This window comes from Moschus berezovskii, chromosome 15, assembly GCF_049115385.1.
Source record: "Moschus berezovskii isolate FMDL1 chromosome 15, NW_MosBer_1.0, whole genome shotgun sequence".
NCBI lineage: Eukaryota > Metazoa > Chordata > Mammalia > Artiodactyla > Moschidae > Moschus > Moschus berezovskii.
The window spans coordinates 81,995,060-82,017,692 of record NC_142474.1 but is presented as its reverse complement, the minus strand read 5'-3'; the positions used below and the strand labels follow the sequence as shown (position 1 = coordinate 82,017,692).

Here is a 22,633-nt window from a genome sequence, read left to right as displayed (position 1 = left end):
AGTACAAATTCATCTAGTTGGAGCAAGTTCCACAATTGCTGCTGCCTTAAATACTGCTCTGCACACCCACTCACCCTTTATCCCTGAGGCTCATCCCCAGCACTTCTCAGTCACTGAAGAGCTCCTATCAGGACAAAGCAACAGGCATCCACCAGACAGCTGTTCAGAGGACCGCAGAGTCATGAAAGTCTTTTACAACAACTTCAGGGTTGTCTTCTCAAATCCTCAAATCATTTCCTGACTGTACATTACCCAAATTTGGAAATCATTAACCCATACAAAGAAAAAGTATTGTCAAGATAACTTTACTTGTAATTAAGCCCTCTTATAGTATATAAAACTTGTATTTTAATACATTTGGAAAGCCCCAAATAAAATTACATGTAAAGGTAAAAACCATGGGTAGAAATCTATAGTGGTAAATCATTTCTCATATGTATATGGATGTATAGACAACCTTTCAAAATTTATTCTCCCTCTTTGAAAGCATCTTAATAGGACCCATTGCCATTCCAAACACAGATTAATATGTTTTTCCCATTATTTTTCCTCTTTAATCATTAAGTATAGATAACCTATAACTCAAAGCAGAAATTAGACACTAAATGTGTCTGGTGTTACTAAATTGATTGGATAACTTTAAGCATTCAAAATGATTGTAAACTGGATTGTAAATTGTAATTTTTTTTTAATTTACAAAAGAAAGTGGGCAGTTCTGATAGCTTGTCAGGAAGAAGAAAAATAAGAACCACTTAAAAAATTTTTTGTGGTCTTGTGAAAGTGAAGTCACTCAGTCGTGTCCAACTCTTTGCGACCCCATGAACCATAACCTACCAGGCTCTTCTGACCATGGGATTTTCCAGGCAAGAGTACTGGAGTGGGTTGCCATTTCCTTCTCCAGGGGATCTTCCCAACCCAGCGATCGAACCTGGGTCTCCTACATTGCAGGCAGACGCTTTACCCTCTGAGCCACCGCATCAAATCCCAGAATGCCTCTCCTTTAAAATGGCTTCACATGTGGTTCACCTAATCAGAGGTTTCAGTGAGTGTCATAATGGACTTCAAGAGGCACTGTGATGCTATAGAAGGGTGTGTGTGTGTGTGTGTGTGTGTGTGTGTGTGTGTGTGTATTGGGGTGGGGGCTCTAAGGCAGACTTTCCTTCTAAACAGCTTTCCCCATCTGTAAACTGGTGATATGCTTTGAAAATTGTGAATTGTTATATAAATGTTTTAGAAGTATTATTATTGTAGCAGGTAAAATTATGTTTCTCGTTTTCCTTAAATACTATACAATTTTACTCTGAGGTATCATCTCACAAGGCAAATTATTATTGAGCCCCTCCTTTGTACCTTCTTCAAAGTCCTAGGTGTGTTCTGGCATACCTACCCTGCCCGCTTATTCCTGACGCTCATCCCCAGCAGTTCTTAGGCTAGAAAGGTCTTAGAAAGACAACGGGGAGGATGAGGGAGCATCTCTCCTCCAATCCTGAGTACACACTGCCCATGATATCTTCTGGTTCAGACAAGAGATCTGAGCACTAAAAAGCCAGGTATCTAAGATCCAGATAGCAGGCTACACCAAGCCACCTCTTCCCTCGGAGATCTTGCTTCCTGTCTTTGGCTTGCAGGACTTTACACCCCTTTTTCAGACTGGGAACATCTTTCTCCCTCCTATCATCAGAAACATCCATCTCTCTCCTCCATCCTCCAAGACCCTTTCACAAAAGAGAGGAAGAGAATACTTTCGTAGACAGCTTCTACCATCTAGCCAAAGGTAGGGTGATCTTGAAATGCACAGGCTAAAAAATAAGGAGCGTGAACCCCAAAATAACATGCCAGCACATTATTTTTAAAATGTAAAACACAAAATCATGTTATTTTTCCTTGTTTGTCTATATACAGTAAAACAGCAAGCAAAGAACAATCTCACGGATGAAGGAGACCAGTTTTTTAAGATGGGCATCAAGATCCTCCAGCAGTCCAAAAGCCAGAAACAAAAGGCAGAGTAAGTCCACCCAGCACTCAGGCCAAGTTCAATTTCCAGGTTGAGAAAGGAGAGCAATCCAAAATCTGATTTGTCATTTAAAGCTTATTGGTATAACAAATAAGCTTATTTGCTATAAACTTTTGTTTTTAAAAGAGTCAAATGGTGTTTAAAGAATCCTGCAAATTATCAGCCTAAACACGTGGAAGACCTTATGTGTGAAACCGCAGTCCCTACACATTAAGCGAAATGCAGAATAAAGGCACTGATCTAAGCATTCAAGCAAAAATATTGTTTTGGCTTTAATTGAATCAAGTGAAACAAAATATGTACTATTTGAAAAACATATATATTGTTTGAACTAGAGTTGTTGTTATTTAGAATGCTTTATGCTGCCTAACAGCTTTTGTGCCTCACTTTATGGTTTTCAGAACACTTTCATGTATGTGATGCCATTTTATCCCCAGAACAGAATTATGAGTTAAGAAGAGTTTCATTTTTACCCCTTTAAAACTTTGGGAACAGAGATGCAAGGATGGTAAAGGGAGGTGATGACAAATACACAGCCGGGAGGTGACCAAGCAGTGGCACGTGGTCTCATGTCACGTCCACTGTTTCTCGTTTCACTTGTCTGCTCTGTCTAAATGGGAGGCAGAAATATCTTTTCCCTCCTGTCCCCAGGAGAGGGGCACCACCTGAAGTCCTATCAAGTCTCTAGTGACAACCTTGGAATCGAACTCTGGCTCTACCATTTCCTGGCTGTGGGACAGAGAAGTTACTTAACCACTTTGTGCCCTGGATAACGGAGTCTAGCTCTTAGAACTATGTCTGACACACAGTAATAAGGAGATAAGTGTTTGTTATTTTTATTTCTAGTCCTCTAATTGGTAAGTGGAAGGTGTGGAAGAGAAGTCAAGTGTGTCTTGAACCTTAATAGAAGGAATAAACTCTGAACCTCCGACAATCCTGCTTCTTTTGTTTTCATGCGATTAGGTATACCAGCCCAATGGGATGCTTCCCAGAGCTATGATAGCCAGCCTGAGGCAGGGCAGCTGCAGAGTCTGTGAATTCTTTCCTACAACTCAAAGCCTCTGAGAAGAGCATGAGAGTGTAGGGGATAGGGTGGGGGGATTAAGTATGAATCTGGTTATCACAATATCACAACTTCCATTTTTCAAGCTCCTTCTTTGTGTGACTTGTGGGATATTCTTCATTGTTCACAATGATATTGTAAAACATAAATTATTATCCCCAAATTATGGAGGAGGAAATAGAAGGTCCTTTAATGAGTTTGAGTGAACTCCAGGAGTTGGCGATAGACAGGGAGCCCTGGCGTGCTGTGTTTCATGGGGTCGCAGAAAGTCGGACACGACTGAGCGACTGAACTGAACTGAACTGAAATAGAAGGTCAAAAAGATTTTGATTTTTCCAAAGTGTCAAGAAAAAAGAAGTAAGGGATTTGGTCCTCTCTCTAGGGAAAGTTAAATTAGAAGCAAACAGTGTCAGACTTTATTTTTTTGGACTCCAAAATCACTGCGGATGCTGATTGCAGCCATGAAATTAAAAGACGCTTACTCCTTGGAAGGAAAGTTATGACCAACCTAGATAGTATATTAAAAAGCAGAGACTTACTTTGCCAACAAAGGTCCGTCTAGTCAAGGCTATGGTTTTTCCTGTGGTCATGTATGGATGTGAGAGTTGGACTGTGAAGAAAGGTGATCGCCAAAGAATCGATGCTTTAGAACTGTGGTGTTGGAGAAGACTCTTGAGAGTCCCTTGTACCGCAAGGAGATCCACCCAGTCCATTCTAAAGGAGATCAATCCTGGGTGTTCATTGGAAGGACTGAGGCTAAAGCTGAAACTCCAATACTTTGGCCACCTCATGCGAAGAGTTGACTCACTGGAAAAGACTCTGATGCTGGGAAGGATTGGGGGTGGGAGGAGAAGGGCACGACAGAAAATGAGATGGCTGGATGGCATCACCGACTCTGTGGACATGAGTTTGAGTGAACTCCAGGAGTTGGTGATGGACAGGGAGGCCTGGCGTGCTGTGATTCATGGGGTCGCAAAGAGTCAGTCATGACTGAGCGACTGAACTGAACTGAACTGAAAAAGAGCAAAAGAAACCATCCTCAGCAAAAACTCAAGCCTCATGCTAAGTGTCCCTGGGGACTGTCATGATGAGGATGAAGTTAAACCAAGCCCCCAAAATACAATCCAGCCTTAGAGGGAAGTCAGCTCATTTGGGTGCCACTGAGCAGATGAGTAAGAAGGACAGGGAATCCTGAGCCCAGCCTAGCAGGATGAGAGAACAGTGGCGTTCAGGGAAGGGCTTGTCCCTGAGATTCAGCCTAGCAGGTGATCCCAAGATGAGGGGCCCCATTAAGTCCAAGGGACTCCTAGATTTCAGCCTGATGGGACAACATCACCCTTAGAAGGCTCTGCTTAACCTTGATAGGTGCCTTCCTTTTTTGACTTAAAGGATGGAGAGAAAACCCAGCCCTTCATTGCAGGGCCATCCAGCAGTGCAGGAACAACATGCCGACATGTTGTCAATCTCAGGTCATTCTTTCCCAACCTATCTGCTCCAGTCCTTGCCCAAGAATCCCAGAAGAACAGCTTATGTGTATAGCAGCACAAATGTGTAAGAGGGCACATAAACCTGAGTCTGCTGACCCTTCTACGTTGACAGCAGCAGAGACCCGAAACCAAATCCCTTCATAACCAGAGACCCCAGGAGTTTGTGGGCAAGTTGTGTGAAACTCCTTCAGTGTTCAGGATTGTCTGCTTTCCGCGTGAGCTAATTATAGCCAACCAAGCTGTCTCTAAGATTCTGGTTGGGGAAGAGAAAAGGCTGTGCCCCCAGACCAAAGAGGGGTCATTTTGCTACTCTTCGTCCTCCGCCCTGCCCGCTCCTCGCCTCCACTCCTCACTGAGGGTAGCATATGTCACAGGGGCTACTAGTCGTTTTGCCTCATCCACATCAACGTCTTGGTTTAATTCATTTGTTCAGTCTCTTCGTATGTACGCGAGGAAAATTGTTGAACAAGCTAGTGGTATTAGAAGTACAGATGTTAAACAAGCATATGTCAGGGAAACACAAACTTGTCTGAGAGTCGAGAAGCCTCTATGATATCCAAGGCTAACTGTCATTAAGACTTACTCATCAGCGAGGAAGTTTTGGAGATAAGCTTCTGATGTGTCCTAGGGATGCATTTAGCCTCCACTTTCCCCAGTACGCACCCGAGCATCCAACACCAAATCCTCTAGAGACAATCCAGACACCTAACTGAACTTTCTTTTGTGGACCTACCCCTCCTTCCCAGTTTCTCCTACTTTTTTCCTCTTGGGGATTGCAGTCCAGATCTTAATCCCACCTAATCTGCCATGACTTTTCTCCTACCCTGGGTCCAGCTTCTGGTATTCCATATATCACCTTGGACTGCCCTGATAGGGGACAGAGGTACCCCCTCCTCCCTCAGACTCAAAGCCACCTAGAGGGATTGGTTTTGCAAATTTTTGCTGCCTCTTGGGACCAGCAGCTACATGTGCTCCTGGCCCCTGCAGCCCATCTCAGGTTTCTCTGCTCTGGACCACATTGGTGCCCTTTTAGTACCAGCAGACTGTTGTTGCAGTGACAAGCCATGTGACAGAAGAGCTCCTGGGAATCTGTACTTGGTGCCATACCTGTCCTGTGATGCCAGACCTGTGCATTCACTGACCTTTGAAACCTTCTCTCTTATTATTTGCTTTCTGGCCCCCAGAACTTCCACTTGATTTGACCATGTCTGATTTTTTGCTAGATCTCCTGGCTTCTTTTGGTTCCACTGGGATCTACTCTCTGTTTACCATCCAGGACCCTAATGCTTACCTGGATATCTTTCTTTCTTGGCCCTTCTGGCCTATTCGATTTGGCTCCAGCCTTTGACCATGAGCAGCTTATTTTAACATCAGAATGGGTAGGGGTATATAAAGCTGAATCTCCTAATCCTTTTGAATTGGTTGCTATGGTAGGTTTGTGTGTTTATTCCTGTATTTGAGTCAACAAGGTCACAGGCAGAGGTTAATCCTTTGTGATCTTACTGCTACCAAAGGGGAAGTGATAAGAATAGAAATAAATCCTCAGAGCACTCTCTGTCTCCAACACAGTTTTGACCTTGCAAGGCTCTCCGTCACTACTTGTTACACAGATCAGGTCTGGGTGACTTCTGTCCAGGACTCATAAAATGTACTGCGAGGCATTCCTCTGGTGTCTATATTTGTATCACTAACTTTATGTGATTTACCCACAAATTATAGGAAAACAATTACCATACCATAAAACCTTCTATGAGATAGTCTTAATAATAATTATTGCTGAATTTATTGAGGGCTTACTCTATATCAGGCAGTATGCCAAGAACTTCACATGGATTATCTCATTGAATCTTCCCAGCAGCCCCATGAAGTAGATGCTATTATTATACAATTTTATAGATGACAGAGGCACAGAGAAGTTAAGTAGCTTGCCTGAAGCTCTCAAACTAATTAATGGTAGATTTTAACCCAGTCAGTCAGACTCTGGAGCCCTAAAAATCATTATGGTTTTGTTTGGTTATTGTTTTTCCACAGAGTCTGATTGTGCTAAAGAATATGCTCTCCTTCAGAAAATTATTTTGAAATGTAAAGGGACAGCTATTCTCTTGATAGTAACTTCTTAAGTGTGACATTGCAGTTTTGATTTCTTAAAACTGATTTTAATTATATTGTTCAGAGTTCATTTTATAAATAAAATACTCATAAGTAATGGGATTTACTGTGGGGAGGTTGACTGTTTTAGGACAAACGCCCCAGTTTTTCACTCCACTTGGTCTATGAGCTTGAAGCATGGATGATATAGCTTAAATATTTCTCCTTTTCAGCAGCTTCATTATTTGTCAGATATGTTTGAAATTATAGTCTTAGACTGACTTAGGTAGGGCTGAAAAAAAATCTTCTGGTCTAGAGATGTCATGGACTATAGTTAAACTGGAGTGTTAGTTAAAGCAACGTCAACCGGGTCCTTCTTGTTAGAAGCAGAATGAAGAGGAACAGAAATGTTCATTTTTGATACTCACACTTCTAACTTCATATTCTTGAAACAGAGCCTACATATTCTTTGCCAAAGCAGCTGATATGGGAAACTTGAAAGCTATGGAGAAAATGGCTGATGCTTTGCTATTTGGAAATTTTGGCATGCAAAACATTACAGCAGCTATCCAATTATATGAGTCCTTGGCTAAGGAAGGATCATATAAAGCCCAAAACGTGAGTTTCAAGAGAAAATTAAATCTTAAATAGCTATCTCCTGAAATAACTATAGACAAATAACATGTGAGAGGAGTTGAGCCTCTGTTGCACAAGTCCAGGCCTAGGAAAGTTACTGTAATGCCCTAAATGTTCCATCAGGACACAAGGCAGGAACCTGGGGCAAGACCTTCTAGCTCCTGAGTGACTTTCAGGAATGGAACAGAGCTGTTCTCTAATCCCCCTTCCCATCTTCCATGTCTATGTGTGTGTTTTAAAATAATGTGAGGTCTCCAAGCCCCTAACATAGTTAAATTTTATAAAAAATATACTGTGTTTGCCTATGCAAAGAAATATGGAACTAAATCTATTTCTTTAGGATGATGTTTGCCTGGTTTTTACCTGGTTTAAATATTTTATAAGGTGTATAAATTTGCTTTTCTATTTTAATGTGTGTTTCATTTTATGGGGCTATCTTGGTAGCTCAGCAGTAAAGAATCTGCCTGCAGTGCAGGAGACACAGGTTTGATCCCTGGGTCAAGAAGAGCCTCTGGAGAAGGAAGTGGCAACCCACCCCAATATTCTTGGCCTGGGAAATCCCAGAGACAGAGGAGCTTGGTGGGCTACAGTCCATGGGGTCACAACAGTAGGACATGACTTAGTGACTAACCAACCAACCAACATTTCATTTTATTCCCATAATAACATAAGCATTTCATAGAAAATCCGGAAAACAATGAAAACAAAACAAAAATAGTCTCTCATAAGCCAACCATCCTGACTCCACTACTTGTCAGGACCACTTTGTATTTCTGTTTGGTTTCTTCCTCTTTTTACAGCGTCATCATCACAGAGCAAGTGCATACATTGCTTTGTTTCTGGCTACTTATACTTAGTGTGGTAGCAAAAGTATGTTTTCATGTTCTTGGTCTTCTTAATGAAAACATTTCTTTCTGATTACAAAAAAAAAATTTATGCTGATTACAACTAAAAAAAAAAAAAAAACAACCCTGTGAATTCAGAAAGTCTGAGGAAGAGAGTAAAAATTACCTAAAACCTTTCTTCCCAGAGATCATTTTTTTCCCCATCCAGTAAATGTAGAAGCTAAGCTTTGGAATCAGACAGATTTAACTTCAAATCCACTCTGCCACTTTCTACTTAACAAAACCCTTTCCCCTCCTGCGTGAGAATTTGACCTTTGGTTCACCCTCTACTTCTGTTTCCCTGGTGATATGATAGGAATAAAATGTTCACTATGTTTCCAGGTAGTATTACTTATCGTTGAAATGACCTCTGCTTGGTAAACTACCTTGGAAGAAACTCTCATGAACTATACGTACAGGGACGCTGGGCAATATGGACTGACCATGCCTATGGAGTTGTTATACAGGGAATGAGGCTTTTCTGTCAGGGTGGCTGCCATACCACCAAGTGTAGGTCTCATCTCCTTGAGTCTGGTCTGTCATCTGAGGTACTAAACACGAGGGCTGCTGGAGGACTGTGTGACCAGCCACAAGGACTCCTACAGAAAGGAGGCTGATGCTGTCTTCTGGCAAATTCTGGTTCCTATGCTACATCCACCTGAGCAGACTGACAGGTGTAGCCTCTTGTAGGTCTGTGCATTCATTTGAACCAGAAGTTGGACCAGAGGAACTCTGATGGGTGGGACAACCTCCCTAATTTTCATCTGTAGAGTTAGGATAATGATAAAACACTGGGTATTGTGTTTATTTGGTTTACTACTGTATCTCTGAAAATATAGTGTGGGGCCTAGGACAGAAAAAAATATAGCAGAATAGTGAATTAATTCATGATGAATGAATTAACAAAGTTGTGAGGATTAAAATAGTGTGTGAAGGCACTTAATTCCATACCTGGAACTTTAAAATCATTCACCAGAAAAATATATATAAATATTATTATTACTCTCAATATTATCCTTCTAGAATTTTTTCTATAACTTTGTTGAATGTTTCTTACATAAATGAGACATGCTTTAATTACTGTTTCCTAATCAGCTCTTGATTCACTTAATAATATGTCATATTGAGTTGGCCAAAAAGTTCATTTGGGTTATTCCGTAAACTCTTATGAACAGACTTTTTGGCCAACCCAAACAGATCTCTTTCCCTGTGAATATATCCCTATTTGGTTAATTAAAAATATAAAGTTCCAAAACAGACCAAATGTTATCATCATGTCCACCACTACAAATAATATTACCTAATCCTTAGGTAATGAACTAGTGAACATGTGGTTTGTCAGTGGGTATATTAATTAAGTCAACAATTGTTTCTTGGACACCTACTATGTGCCAAACACAATCTTGTTGGTGGGAAGAGAAAATTAATAGGTCAAAGTCCTTCTGGGCCAATCTTAAATATAAACAAATAATTGCAGCACAGTTTAGGTGGACTAGAGTTAAGGTACAGAAAAGTGTCTGACTGGCTTTGCCTGGGGCAGGTAGAAAAGGCTTCAAGGATGAAGGAACATTTACACTCAGTCTGGAATACTGGATATAGGCAACATGAAGGATTTGTCTGAACATGAATGACATATCTGATGCAAGGTCAAAACACTACTCCCAGAAAAGAAATACCAAATTAACATAATTGGCACATTAAACGTATGGACTGAGAGCTGACATCGGAGTTTCACTCCACATGCTGTAGGTAGTATGGTTCTGTGGCATGGACCACAGACAGGAAGGGCAAGAAAACAAAATGTGGATGAGGACAAATGTTTCACCTGAAAGGCCAACATTAACCTGATACGCACGATTCAGCCACACTCTTTGTTGAAGTGCTGCGATACTGATTGGAAAAAGCCCCAAGCTCCTCTTATGCGCTCCCCAACAGCCTGAACACCCTTGTTCTTCTCTCGGACTCCCCGTCCTCACCTTAGCTCCCCATGATATTGAGCCAAAGTGTTATCTGGCTGGGCACGGAGCCTAGAGGAGCCTGCTCCAGTGCTGCAGCTGGATTCTACACTAATGGACGCTGGACTCTGTTCTGAAATTTTAACTGCTATCCCAGTCATCTAGTAAAGTCATGCTCAAAATTCTCCAAGCCAGGCTTCAGCAATATGTGAACCGTGAACTCCCAGATGTTCAAGCAGGTTTTAGAAAAGGCAGAGGCACCAGAGATCAAATTGCCAACATCTGCTGGATCATGGAGAAAGCAAGAGAGTTCCAGAAGAGCATCTATTTCTGCTTCATTGACTATGCCAAAGCCTTTGACTGTGTGGATCACAATAAACTGTGGAACATTCTGAAAGAGATGGGAATCCCAGACCACCTGACCTGCCTCTTGAGAAACCTGTATGCAGGTCAGGAAGCAACAGTCAGAACTGTACATGGAACAACAGACTGGTTCCAAATAGGAAAAGGAGTGCGTCAAGGCTGTATATTGTCACCTTGCTTATTTAACTTATATGCAGAGTACATCATGAGGAACACTGGGCTGGAAGAAGCACAAGCTGGAATCAAGATTGCTGGGAGAAATATCAATAACCTCAGATATGCAGATGACACCACCCTTATGGCAGAAAGTGAAGAGGAACTCAAAAGCCTCTTGATGAAAGTGAAAGAGGAAAGTGAAAAGGTTGGCTTGAAGCTCAACATTCATAAAACAGAGATCATGGCATCTGGTCCCACCACTTCATGGGAAATAGATGGGAAAACAGTGGAAACAGTGGCAGACTATTTTTTGGGGCTCCAAAATCACTGCAGATGCTGATTGCAGCCATGAAATTAAAAGACGCTTACTCCTTGGAAGGAAAGTTATGACCAACCTTGATAATATATTAAAAAGCAGAGACATTACTTTGCCAACAAAGGTCCGTCTAATCAAGGCTATGGTTTTTCCCGTGGTCATGTATAGATGTGAGAGCTGGACTGTGAAGAAAGCTGATCGCCGAAGAATTGATGCTTTTGAACTGTGGTGTTGGAGAAGACTCTTGAGAGTCCCTTGTACCGCAAGGAGATCCAACCAGTCCATTCTAAGGGAGATCGATCCTGGGTGTTCATTGGAAGGACTGATGCTAAAGCTGAAACTGCAATACTTTGGCCACCTCATGCGACGAGTGGACTCACTGGAAAAGACTCTGATGCTGGGAAAGGTTGGGGGCGGGAGGAGAAGGGGACAACAGAGAATGAGATGGCTGGATGGCATCACCGACTCTGTGGACATGAGTTTGAGTGAACTCCAGGAGTTGGTGATGGACAGGGAGGCCTGGCGTGCTGTGATTCATGAGGTCGCGGAGAGTTGGACACGACTGAGCGACTGAACTGAACTGATCCCAGTCATCACTACAGGAAAATCTATTTCCAACAGCAAGTCCTTGTGCAGTTGATTTATCTCCTTGCACAAAGAACGGTTAAAAATACTCTGTGGTACAAACATTGCTTTGTTCGATGACTGGTTTCTGGGACTAGGTTGGCCACATGCCATACTGATCACAGTTCTCTAACAGGACTGGCCAGGTGACCACCTTTCCTCTCGAGCTGTTTGTGCCAGGTTGATATAGGAAACGTTGCTGGGAACTGTGAGGACAACGCAGCAACAGAAATGTGGCTAAAGAAGCTGAAGTGCGTACTGAGAATGACAAAGAGAGTGAGAGGGACGGAGGTAAAGACGAGAGAGAGAATGAAGACACCTGTCTCTGGGGAAGAGGTCAAGGGCAGCTGGAAACACTGAAGTGTGATGGGTGGGAGGAGCCAGACACCAGAGGGCTCGTGGAGCCCTGATTTAAGAAAGAAAGCAAGAAAGATGTGAATTCAGACTACAAAGTGGCATTGAGGGCACAGGGGGAGAAATGCAGTTTCAGGCTATGTATGAAAGGGAAGCTGATGGAGGGAAAGAGCCATAATTATTTCTTTTCATGCACCTAGAATGGTTCATCTGACAAAAATCCAAATAAACTGAAAGAAATCCCAATAAGGGCAATAGAAGCAATTAAGATTGTGAACAGAATTCATTGAACTGATTTTCAAGAAAACCGTACCTTCTGAATAAAGCTATTCATGAATTAGCCTTCATGAAAATGGTGAAAACTGAAGAAAAAGCAAGCAAAAATAAAAATAGAGGATATCTTATAAGATATTACACTATACCAGCTAGAGGTAGTTATGTATTTTTTATTTCTCTGATTCTTTTAGGAACTAGAAATTCAGAATTAGAAAGGCTCACTGTTTTCTTAATATTGATGAAACGTTTTAATAGGAAAATTTTTTTGTTAATTTGTCAAACAAGAAGGTAAGGCCTAAACCTCATTTGCTTTAAGAATCAAGAAATGGATCATTCACATTGTATCACCTTAAAATTAATTGAATCATGGTAATGATTATTAGAACTGTGCAAAAACTGAAAAAAAAAATCATTTTAGTATCAAATAATCATTTTGATAATTCTAGGATTACCTGTGTAGAGCATTTCTTTTTAATGTAAATCATCTTTTTGTATTAAGGGTACAAAAAGGAACTGAGTTTTTCATCAGGGTTGACTCACATTTTTGTTCGGCTTGCAATTTAAGCTAAAAAGAATGACCACAGATGCTTTCAAGACTCGTAAAATAATTGCAATAATTAAATGCTTAATCTTTTTTCTCTTTTAATTTCTTATATAAAACTTAAAAGGAGGAATATTTAATTTTTAAACTGTTATTTTGGAACCCGAGTAATTTACTTTGAAATTGATTAAAATATCCTCTGCACTTAACTCTTTAAGTTTGAATCCCAGCTACTATAACACAGTACAGTGGTTGAGTTCAGAGTCTTATAAACAAATCTATTTGCAGAGTTTGACCTTTTAAAACCACCATTCATATCATTACTATAGAGTAGCTTCTCTTCAACTTACAGCATTTTTTTTTTCTGGGTTAAGATTTAATCATTCTATAATCCATCTCTTTGCACCTCAGGCTTATTTAAGAAAAGACCGAAGACCAAAAACTTATTACTGTAAAGTTGTTAGGTGGCAATGCCCAACTGCAAAGAAATAGGACAACCCTGACTGTAATTAGCATATTTACTACACGATAGCCCATGACATCTTTTGTCTTCCCGAGTGCCTGTCATGTTTTAAAGAGTGAAAAAAAAGTGGAGCCCTCCAGAGAAATAATTTAAAATCACTCATTGTTATTTTTCTGCTAAAGAGAGAAGTGTGCTCTTTGAGTTGATTATTTGAGGATGCAAAAATCATGGTTTTAGTTCGTTACTTTATAGTCTGAGCATTATACAGAGAAAGCACTCCCCCGCAATCATAGGATGGAAATTAACTCCCACACAATTCACAACCTCCCGACCTCACAATTTTCTCCAAGAGGATCAGGCCAAAAAGCGTGGTAGGCTCTGCACAAAATGATTCAGTGTTGGTGAAAGTATCTTAAAATACACGATCAACTAAATAGAACAGTATCTTCACTTTCTTATACAAAGGTCAGTATATTTGTGTTCTATCAAAGTTTCTACATACACAAGATTCTAAATTGAGCAGAGTCAAAAATTGCTAAGAGCTGCAAGAAAAAATAAATTATTTAGCCAATAACATTGGCTAAAGATATTTTTGCAAGGAGCCAATATAACCATTTTAAATATAACTATAGAGGTTAGAGGAGTACCAGGATTCCAGATGCCTTTCATTTGTAATAACAGCCTTTATGATCAACTTTCCTAAAAATGGAACTTTTGAGACTAAAGAGAAACTGATGGTATCATAATTTTTTTTAGTTTATGAATTAAGTAGATTACAAATTATAAACCACATATTAGAGCAATTATGCTTTTAGGAATTGAACTCTCTGCAGTCAGTTTCCTAGTTTAAAAAGTAACAGTTTTTTGTCCTTGAAATTATAACAAAATGTTTAAGAAATTATTCATTTTCTGTTTTGAGGAAATTATCAGACCTTGTTGTATCTTGATTTTAGGAAGACATCTAACAAAGTCTTGGATTATGTTATCATAAACTAGATGAAAAAGTAGAAATGTGGGCTTTGATAATAGTAAATAAAGAGTATAGACTAATGGATTGATGCCAAGGTGAAGGATTTTCTGGAAATCCACCACAGGACACTGCCTATGACCTTGTGCTTTTCAAATATTCCATCAGCTATTAAGCTGAGTGCACATGTGCATGCTAAGTCACTTTAGTAGTGTCCTACTCTTTCAGCTGCTATGAACTGTAGCCTGCCAGGCTCACCTGTCCGTGGTATTCTCCAGGCAAGAACGTTGGAGTGGGTTGCCATGCCCTCCTGTGTCTAATACCAAATTTTTCTTAATATGAAGCATGAAAAGAAATCCTAAAAGAGGATGCTGTGAAAGTGCTGCACTCAATATGCCAGCAAATCTGGAAAACTCAGCAGTGGCCACAGGACTGGAAAAGGTCAGTTTTCATTTCAACCCCAAAAAAAGGTATCCCAAAGAATGTTCAAATTACTGCACAATTGTACTCATCTCACACGCTAGTAAAGTAATGCTCAAAATTCTCCAAGCCAGGCTTCAACAGTATGTGAGCCATGAACTTCCAGATGTTCAGGCTGGATTTAGAAAAGGCAGAGGAACCAGAGATCAAATTGCCAATATCCATTTGATCATCGAAAAAGTAAGAAAAACATATATTTCTGCTTCATTGACTATGCCAAAGCCTTAGATTGTGTGGATCACAACAAACTGTGGAAAATTCTTGTGGGAATACCGGACCACCTGACCTGTCTCCTGAGAAATCTGTATACAGGTCAAGAAGCAACAGTTAGAACTGGACATGGAACAACAGACTGGTTCCAAATAGGAAAAGGAGTACATCAATGCTGTATATTGTCACCCTGCTTATTTAACTTATATGCAGAGTGTATCATGTGAAATGCAGGGCTGGATGAAGCACAAGCTGGAATCAAGATTGCCGGGAGAAATATTAATAATCTCAGATATGCAGATGACACCACCCTTTTGGCAGAAAGCGAAGAAGAACCAAAGAGGCTCTTGGAAATGAAAGAGGAGAGTGGAAAAGTTGGCTTAAAACTCAACATTCAGCAGACGCGAGAGACGCCCGGCTCCAGCGGCGCAGACGCGAGAGACGCCAGAGATGCCCAGCCCGGCTCCGGTGCAACCGACCACGTGCAGAATCGTGGCTGAGATGAGCTACCCCGCGCCCAGGGTTAGGGCGGTGGCCGAGAGGAGCTGTACCACGTTCAGGAGGCGGTGGCTGCTTGGGCACCGGAGGGCCGAGAGGAACTGATCCACATTCAAAGCAGGAGGGGCGGCCTTGAGGAGATACCCCTCGTCCAATGTAAGGTACAGCGGCTGCACCTTGCTGGAGCAGCTGGGAAGAGATACTCCACGACCAAGTGGAATATAAGAATCCAGTGTTCTGGGGAGGAAGGAACAAGATGGCGGAGGGATAAGATGGCGAGACCACTTTCTCCCCCACAAATTCATCAAAAGAACATTTGAACGCGGAGTAAAGTCCACAAAACAACTTCTGAATACTGGCAGAGGTCATCAGGCTCCCAGAAAAGCAGCCCATTGTCTTCTAAAGGAGACAGAAGAAATCCAGCTCCACCCACCAGAACACCGACACATGCTTCCCTAACCAGGGAACCCAGACAAGTCACCCGTCCAACCCCACACACAGCGAAGAAACTACATAATAAAGAGAACTCCACAAACTGCAAGAAGAGGGAAAGGCCACCCCAAGCAAAGCAATATAAGCAAGATGAAGAGGCAGAGAAATACCCAGCAAGTAAAGGAACAAGATAATTGCCCACCAACACAAACAAAAGAAGAAGATATAGGGAATTTACCTGATAAAGAATTTCAAATTTTGATGGTGGAAATGATTCAAAATCTTGAAAGCAAAATGGAGTTACAGATAAATAACCTGGAGAAAAGGATTGAGAAGATGGAAGAAAGATTTAATAAGGACCTAGAAGAAATAAAAAAGAGTCAATATACAATGAATAATGCAATAGATGAGATCAGAAACACTCTGGAGGGAACAAACAGTAGAATAACAGAGGCAGAAGACAGGATAAGCGAACTAGAAGATAGAATTGTAGAAATAAATGAAACAGAGAGGAAAAAAGAAAAACGAATTAAAAGAAATGAGGACAATATTAGAGACCTCTGGGACAATGTTAAATGCTCCAACATTCGAATCATAGGAGTCCCAGAAGAAGAAGACAAAAAGAAAGACCATGAGAGAATACTTGAGGAGATAATAGTTGAAAACTTCCCTAAAATAGGGAAAGAAATAATCACCCAAGTCCAAGAAACCCGGAGAGTCCCCAACAGGGTAAACCCAAGGCGAAATACTCCAAGACACATATTAATCAAATTAACAAAGATCAAACACAAAGAACAAATGTTAAAAGCAGCAAGGGAAAAGCAGCAAATAACACATAAGGGGATTCCCATAAGGATAACAGCTGATCTTTCAACAGAAACTCTTCAGGCCAGAAGGGAGTGGCAAGACATACTTACAGTGATGAAAGAAAATACCCTACAGCCCAGATTACTATACCCAGCAAGGATCTCATTCAAATATGAAGGAGAAATCAAAAGCTTTACAGACAAGCAAAAGCTTTACAGACAAGCAAAAGCTGAGGGAATTCAGCATCACCAAACCAGATCTCCAACAAATGCTAAAGGATCTTCTATAGACAGGAAACACAGAGAGAGTGTATAAACTTGAACCCAAAGCAATAAAGAAAATGGCTACGAGATCGTACTTATCAATAATTACCTTAAACGTAAATGGGTTGACATTTTCAAAAAGGCTAGGAAACAATTCTCATAGCCATCAATAGTTCAGTGTTGAGTTCATGAATAGTTTTTAAAGTTTGGGACAAACTGTAGTATTTGCTATTTGAAGTACTATTTGTAATTGGCATATTACGATGTAACATTGGTCTTCATTTCCAACTTAAAACGCCTAAAAATGCCTAACAGGTTTTTAGATTTGTGAATTTTAGTTGAAATGTATTTTACGATGTTACTAAACCTGCAGAAATATTGAAATATTTCAGAGAACTTATTCACTGTACATTTAATTTATTTTATTTATAAAAGTTATGAACTGTAGAAAGTTTTACTTGTTGGGTCAAATGCTTGTTGCTTCAAATGCTTGTTGCATTTGAAGTGCTAGTTACAAGAAAATCAAATACCTTCAATGTATAAATGCTATTAAGTTTTTAAAGGACTCTGGAGTATAAGTAAGTTTGTTTAAAGAAATTTAGTCTGTTCAACTTGAATCAGCTCTGTCAAACATTAATTAAAAGCCTCATTAAAAAAAAATAAAGGATTTGAAAGAAAGCTTCAAAAAAAATATAAATATAAAGTAAAAAAAAAACCTCAACATTCAGAAAACTAAGATCATGGCATCTGGTCCCATCACTTCATGGCAAATAGATGGGGAAACAGTGGCAGACTTTATTTTGTGGTGCTCCAAAATCACTGAAGATGGTGACTGCAGCCATGAAATTAAAAGACATTTATTCCTTGGAAAAAAAGTTATGACCAATCTAGACAGCATATTAAAAAGCAGAGGCATTACTTTGCCAACAAAGGTCTGTCTAGTCAAAGCTATGGTTTTTCCAGTAGTCATGTATGGATGTGAGAGTTGGACTATAAAGAAAGCTGAGCACCAAAGGACTGATGCTTTTGAACTGTGATGTTGAAGACTCTTGAGAGTCCCTTGGACTGCAAGGAAATCCAATCAGTCCATCCTAAAGAAAATTAGTCCTGAATATTCATTGGAAGGACTGATGCTGAAGCTCAAGCTCCAATACTTTGGCCACATGATGCAAAGAACTGACTCATTGGAAAAGACCCTGATTCTGGGAAAGATTGAAGGCAGGAGGAGAAGGGGATGACAGAGGATGAGATGGTTGGATGGCATCACTCACTCGATGGACATGACTTTGAATAAACTCCGGGAGTTGGTGATGGACAGGGAAGCCTGATGTGCTGCAGTCCATGGGGTTGCAAAGAGTCAGACACAATTGAGTGACTGAACTGAACTGAACTGATGGAAAGAAAAGTGTATTATCAATGATATGCATAAGAGTGTGGAATGAACCTCTAAAATGGTGATAGGAATGATAAACTTACAAATGAGCAGAAACTTGAAAATATTAGGAACACTAAAACAGATTATTACAATTATGTTCTGACAAAAAATAATATTATGACTCTATTGAGAAGAGGTGCAAAAATAAAAAGGAAGAAAGTCATGTAGATGACCTAAATTATTATCTATCATGGACAAATCTATAGCTAAATGTGTGAAATATATAAATTAGCAGCAAGTAATAGCAATTTATCAAGAGTCCTAATGGTGGTAATTATCAGAAGAAAACAGCCAAAATAATTAAAAGTAGTTTTCTATGAGGAAAATAGGGAGTTTCTGAGAAAAGAACAGGGCATTGCTGTTTAAATTTTAAGCCCTCAGAAGTATTAGAATTTTAATTTTTAGTACATATACGTCTCTTAATTTGATAACAAAGAAATAAAAAGTTAAATTTAGATACTCATTCTTCCCCCACAAAGGAATTATTCTTAAAGTAAACAAAAGATGTCCTCTCCCAAGGAAAAGAACCCAACTCCTTTGGAAAATGTCAAATTCCAGGTGTGGGGCAAAAAATGTACAAGATGATATTGAAACATCTTATCCTATCTGATAGCAAAGAACTTGTCAGAAGATACTAGGGTTGAGAATTCCATGGCAGTCCAGTGGCTAAGACTCAGTGCTTTCAGGTGGTCTTGTAACTACTTCAAACAAGAGAGTTTGCTGGAAGTAACACTACATCACTCTGAAGGCTGAGTTGTAAAAAGGATACATCTGTACCTGGCTCTCGCTCTCTCTCAGGGTGCTCAGTTATGGAACACAGTTACCATACTTGGAGAAGCTCATATGATAGATGTGAAGATGTCCCATGATGGAAGGTGTCCCATGTTGTTGTTCTGGCTGTTAGCCTCTGCTAAGATCTCAACCAACAGCTAGAATGATCTGCCAAATGCATGAATGAACCAGAATTCAGACTATGGCAACTCCAGACTTTGAGTCTTCCAACTAAGGCCCCCATATCATGAATCATAGAAAAGCCATCCCCACTCTACCTTGGCCAAATTCCTGACTCACTGAATCCTTGGCATAATAAATGGTCATTATGCCACCAAGTTTCTGAGTGATTTGTTACACCAGCCACAGTAACTGGAACAAAGACATTAATGTTCAGAATTGAAAGGACAGATTGCAGTTTGCTCAGATGCATCCAATACCTTGGCATCCTTGTTGAAATTCATTTGGCCATATATATGAGGATTTATTTCTGATCTCTTTACATTATTCCATTGGCCTATATGTCTGTCTTTATGCCAGTACCATCAGATTTTGAATCACTCTAATCTGTAATATATTTTGAAATCAGGAAGTGTGAGGCCTCTAGCTTAGTTTTTTCCCTCAAGATAGATGAGCTATTTTGTGAGTTTACATATGAGATTCTATATAAATTTTAGGATGGTTGTTTCTATTTCTGGAAAATGGCATTGAGATTTCAACTGGGGTTGCACTAAATCCAATCCCTCTGGATATAAAGTAGCAATATTACTTCTTCTAATACATAAACATAGGATATTTTCCATTTATTTATGTACTTTCAGATTTTTTTTTTCAGCAGTGTTTTATAGTTTTCAGTGTACAAGCCTTTCATCTTCTTGGTTAGTTTATTCTATTTATTGTTTTTGATGCTATTGTAAATGAGACTGTTATTTCCTTTTCTGAATGTTCATTGTTAATGTATAGAAAATCTTCCTATTTTTGTGTGTTGATTTTTCATCCTGCACTTTTTCTAAATTTACTAGTTTTAGCAGTATTTTATAAATCATTAGGGTTTTCTACATATAAGATTATGTCATCTGTGAACAAAGAAAATTTTATTAATCTCTGTCTGGTTGTTCTACCCATTTTTGAAAGTGGGGGATTAAAATCTCCTACTGTTATTTATTCGTGTCTATTTCTCCTTTCAACTCTATCGGTGTTTGCTTCATGTGTTTGGGTGCTCTGTTCTTAGATGCATATATGTTTAATAGCGGTTATATCTCCCTGGTGAATTGATCCTTTTATCATTACACAATATCCCTTATCTTTTGTGACATTTTTTGCCTTGAAGTCTATTTTGTCTAAGTGTGATCATCCCTCTCTTGGTTACAATTTAATAGAGTATCTTTTTCCATTCTTTCACTTTCAAACTATGTGTGTTTTTGTATCTAAAATAAATCTTCCTAGGGACAGGGGAGCCTGGTGGGCTGCCATCTATGGGGTCACACAGAGTCGGACACGACTGAAGTGACTTAGCAGCAGCAGCAGCAGACAGCATTAAGTTGGGTCTTGTTTTCTTATCCAGTCAGCCTTTTCTGTCTATTAATTGAGTGAGCTTAATCCATATGTATTTAGAGTAACTGCTTAAAGGGAAAGACTCACTACTGCCATTCTGTTCATTATTTTCTGTTTGTCTTGTAGTCATTTTGTCCTTTTCCTCTCTCGATGCCTTCTTTTGTCTTTCGTTTGTTTTTTGTAACGGCATGCTTTGATTCCCTCCTCATTTTTTGGGTGCATTTTCTGTAGGTATTTTCCTTGTAGGTACTCTTTGTGTGTGTGTGTTAGTTGCTCAGTTCAGTTCAGTTCAGTTCAGTCACTCAGTCGTGTCCGACTCTTTGTGACCCCATGGACCATAGTTTGCCAGGCTTCTCTGTCCACAGGACAAGACAAGGCAAGAACACTGGAGTGGGTTGCCATTCCCTCCTCCAGGGTGTAGTTACTCTGGGGATTACATAAAACGTCTTACAGTTGTGACATGCATGCTCAGTTGTTCAGTTGAGTCTGACTCTCTGTGACCCCATGGACTGTAGCCCACCAGGCTCCGCTGTCCATGGGATTTTCCTGGCAAGAATACTGGAGTGGGTTGTCATTGCCTCTTCCAGGGTATCTTCCTGACCCAGGGGTTGAACCCATGTCTCCTGCATGTCCTGGGTTGGCAGGCAGATTCTTTACCACTGCACCAATCTATTTAAACTGATATTGACTTCAATCACATACACTCTGCTCTCCTCCCATTTTATGTTATGAGTGACACAAATCATATCTTTTTATATTTTGCATCCATTAGCATAGTTTTTTAGTTATAGTTATCTTTTATGCTTTTACCTTTTAAATTCTCTACCAGAATTAAAAGTGACTTATCCACCACCATTACAGTATTATATGATTCTGTTTGTCTATGTATTTATTATTACCAGAGAGCTTTATATTTTTGTATGCTTTTGTGTTATGGCTAACATTCTTTCAACTTGGACACCCTTTAGCAGTTCTTGTAAGGCAGCTCTAGTGTTGATGAATTCCTGCAGTTTTTGTTTATCTGGGAATTTCTATTTTCTTCTTCATTTTTTAAAGTTAGTTTTGGCCAGATACAGTGTTCTTGGTTGATAGCGTTCTTCTTTCAGTATTTTGACTGTTTCATTTCACTCCCTTCTACCCTGTAATGTTTCTGCTGCTATTTCCGCTCACAATCACATGGAAATTTCTCTGCATGTGGCAAGTCTCTTTTCTCTTGCTGTACCCAGTGTTCTGTGCCTTTGACTTTTGATAGTTTGACTATGGTATGTCTCGGCATAGTTCATCACACTTGGAGTTCTTTGAATTTGAATTTGTACACCCATTTCCTTTCTCAGGTTTGGGACGTTTTTGGCCAAATTTTCCTGAAATAATCTCTCTGCCCCTTTCCCTCACTCCTCTGTGACCCCCACAGTGTGTATTACAATGTTATTATATGTACTACAGTGTTCGGCTTGCTGATGCCCCTTAAGGACTGCATCCTATGGTAGTGCAGGGTCTCTAGTGTTGCAACAGGTCTCTAAGCTCTCTTTATTGCTTCAAGGTCCCTAGCATCTGGAGCATTCCAGTTCTGCCAGTGCTGTAAATCAGATGAGATGAAAGTCAGATCTCTGATCAGCTACTCCTTGAAAGTCAGAATTCCTATCCATTTTCCTCTTTTTTTCCTGATCACACCAAGCTGTGCTGGCTTGGGGAGGAGTGATTGCAGATTAAATAAAATGGCTTTTCTGACCTATTGCAATGGGCTGTTCTTTGCTGTGAGCTTGACTGGGTAGCAGTGATTTCTTAAATGGTCTCTTGAGTTCTCATGAAGGCTTTTTGCACTGTATATTTTGGCTCCATTGGAGGAACAAGGCCTGGAGCTTCGTATTCCACCATCTTGATCTGTGTTCAGACTTTGACCTTTTATTCAATATAATTTTTTCTATTCAAACTTTTTATATCCATCACATTTTATTTTTAAAATATGAGGAAAAATATTCAAATTCAAATTTTAACA

General features: G+C 39.9%; 1 protein-coding gene across 3 annotated transcripts in view; it reads left to right on the top strand.

Annotated features, from left to right (window-relative positions):
- Window positions 1-1,940: 1,940 nt before the first annotated feature.
- SEL1L2 (SEL1L2 adaptor subunit of SYVN1 ubiquitin ligase) overlaps window positions 1,941-22,633 on the top strand; it is a 63,792-nt gene continuing 43,099 nt past the window's right edge. For 2 of the 3 annotated variants that reach the window (XM_088844431.1, XM_088844430.1), the window contains exons 1-2: window positions 1,941-2,005; window positions 7,108-7,270. In XM_088844431.1, coding sequence (XP_088700557.1) covers window positions 1,956-2,005; window positions 7,108-7,270 — 213 coding nt within the window. In that variant the 5' untranslated portion in view covers window positions 1,941-1,955. The remainder of the gene's footprint in view (window positions 2,006-7,107; window positions 7,271-22,633) is intronic. The other variant, XM_055424325.2, reaches the window with a different exon arrangement.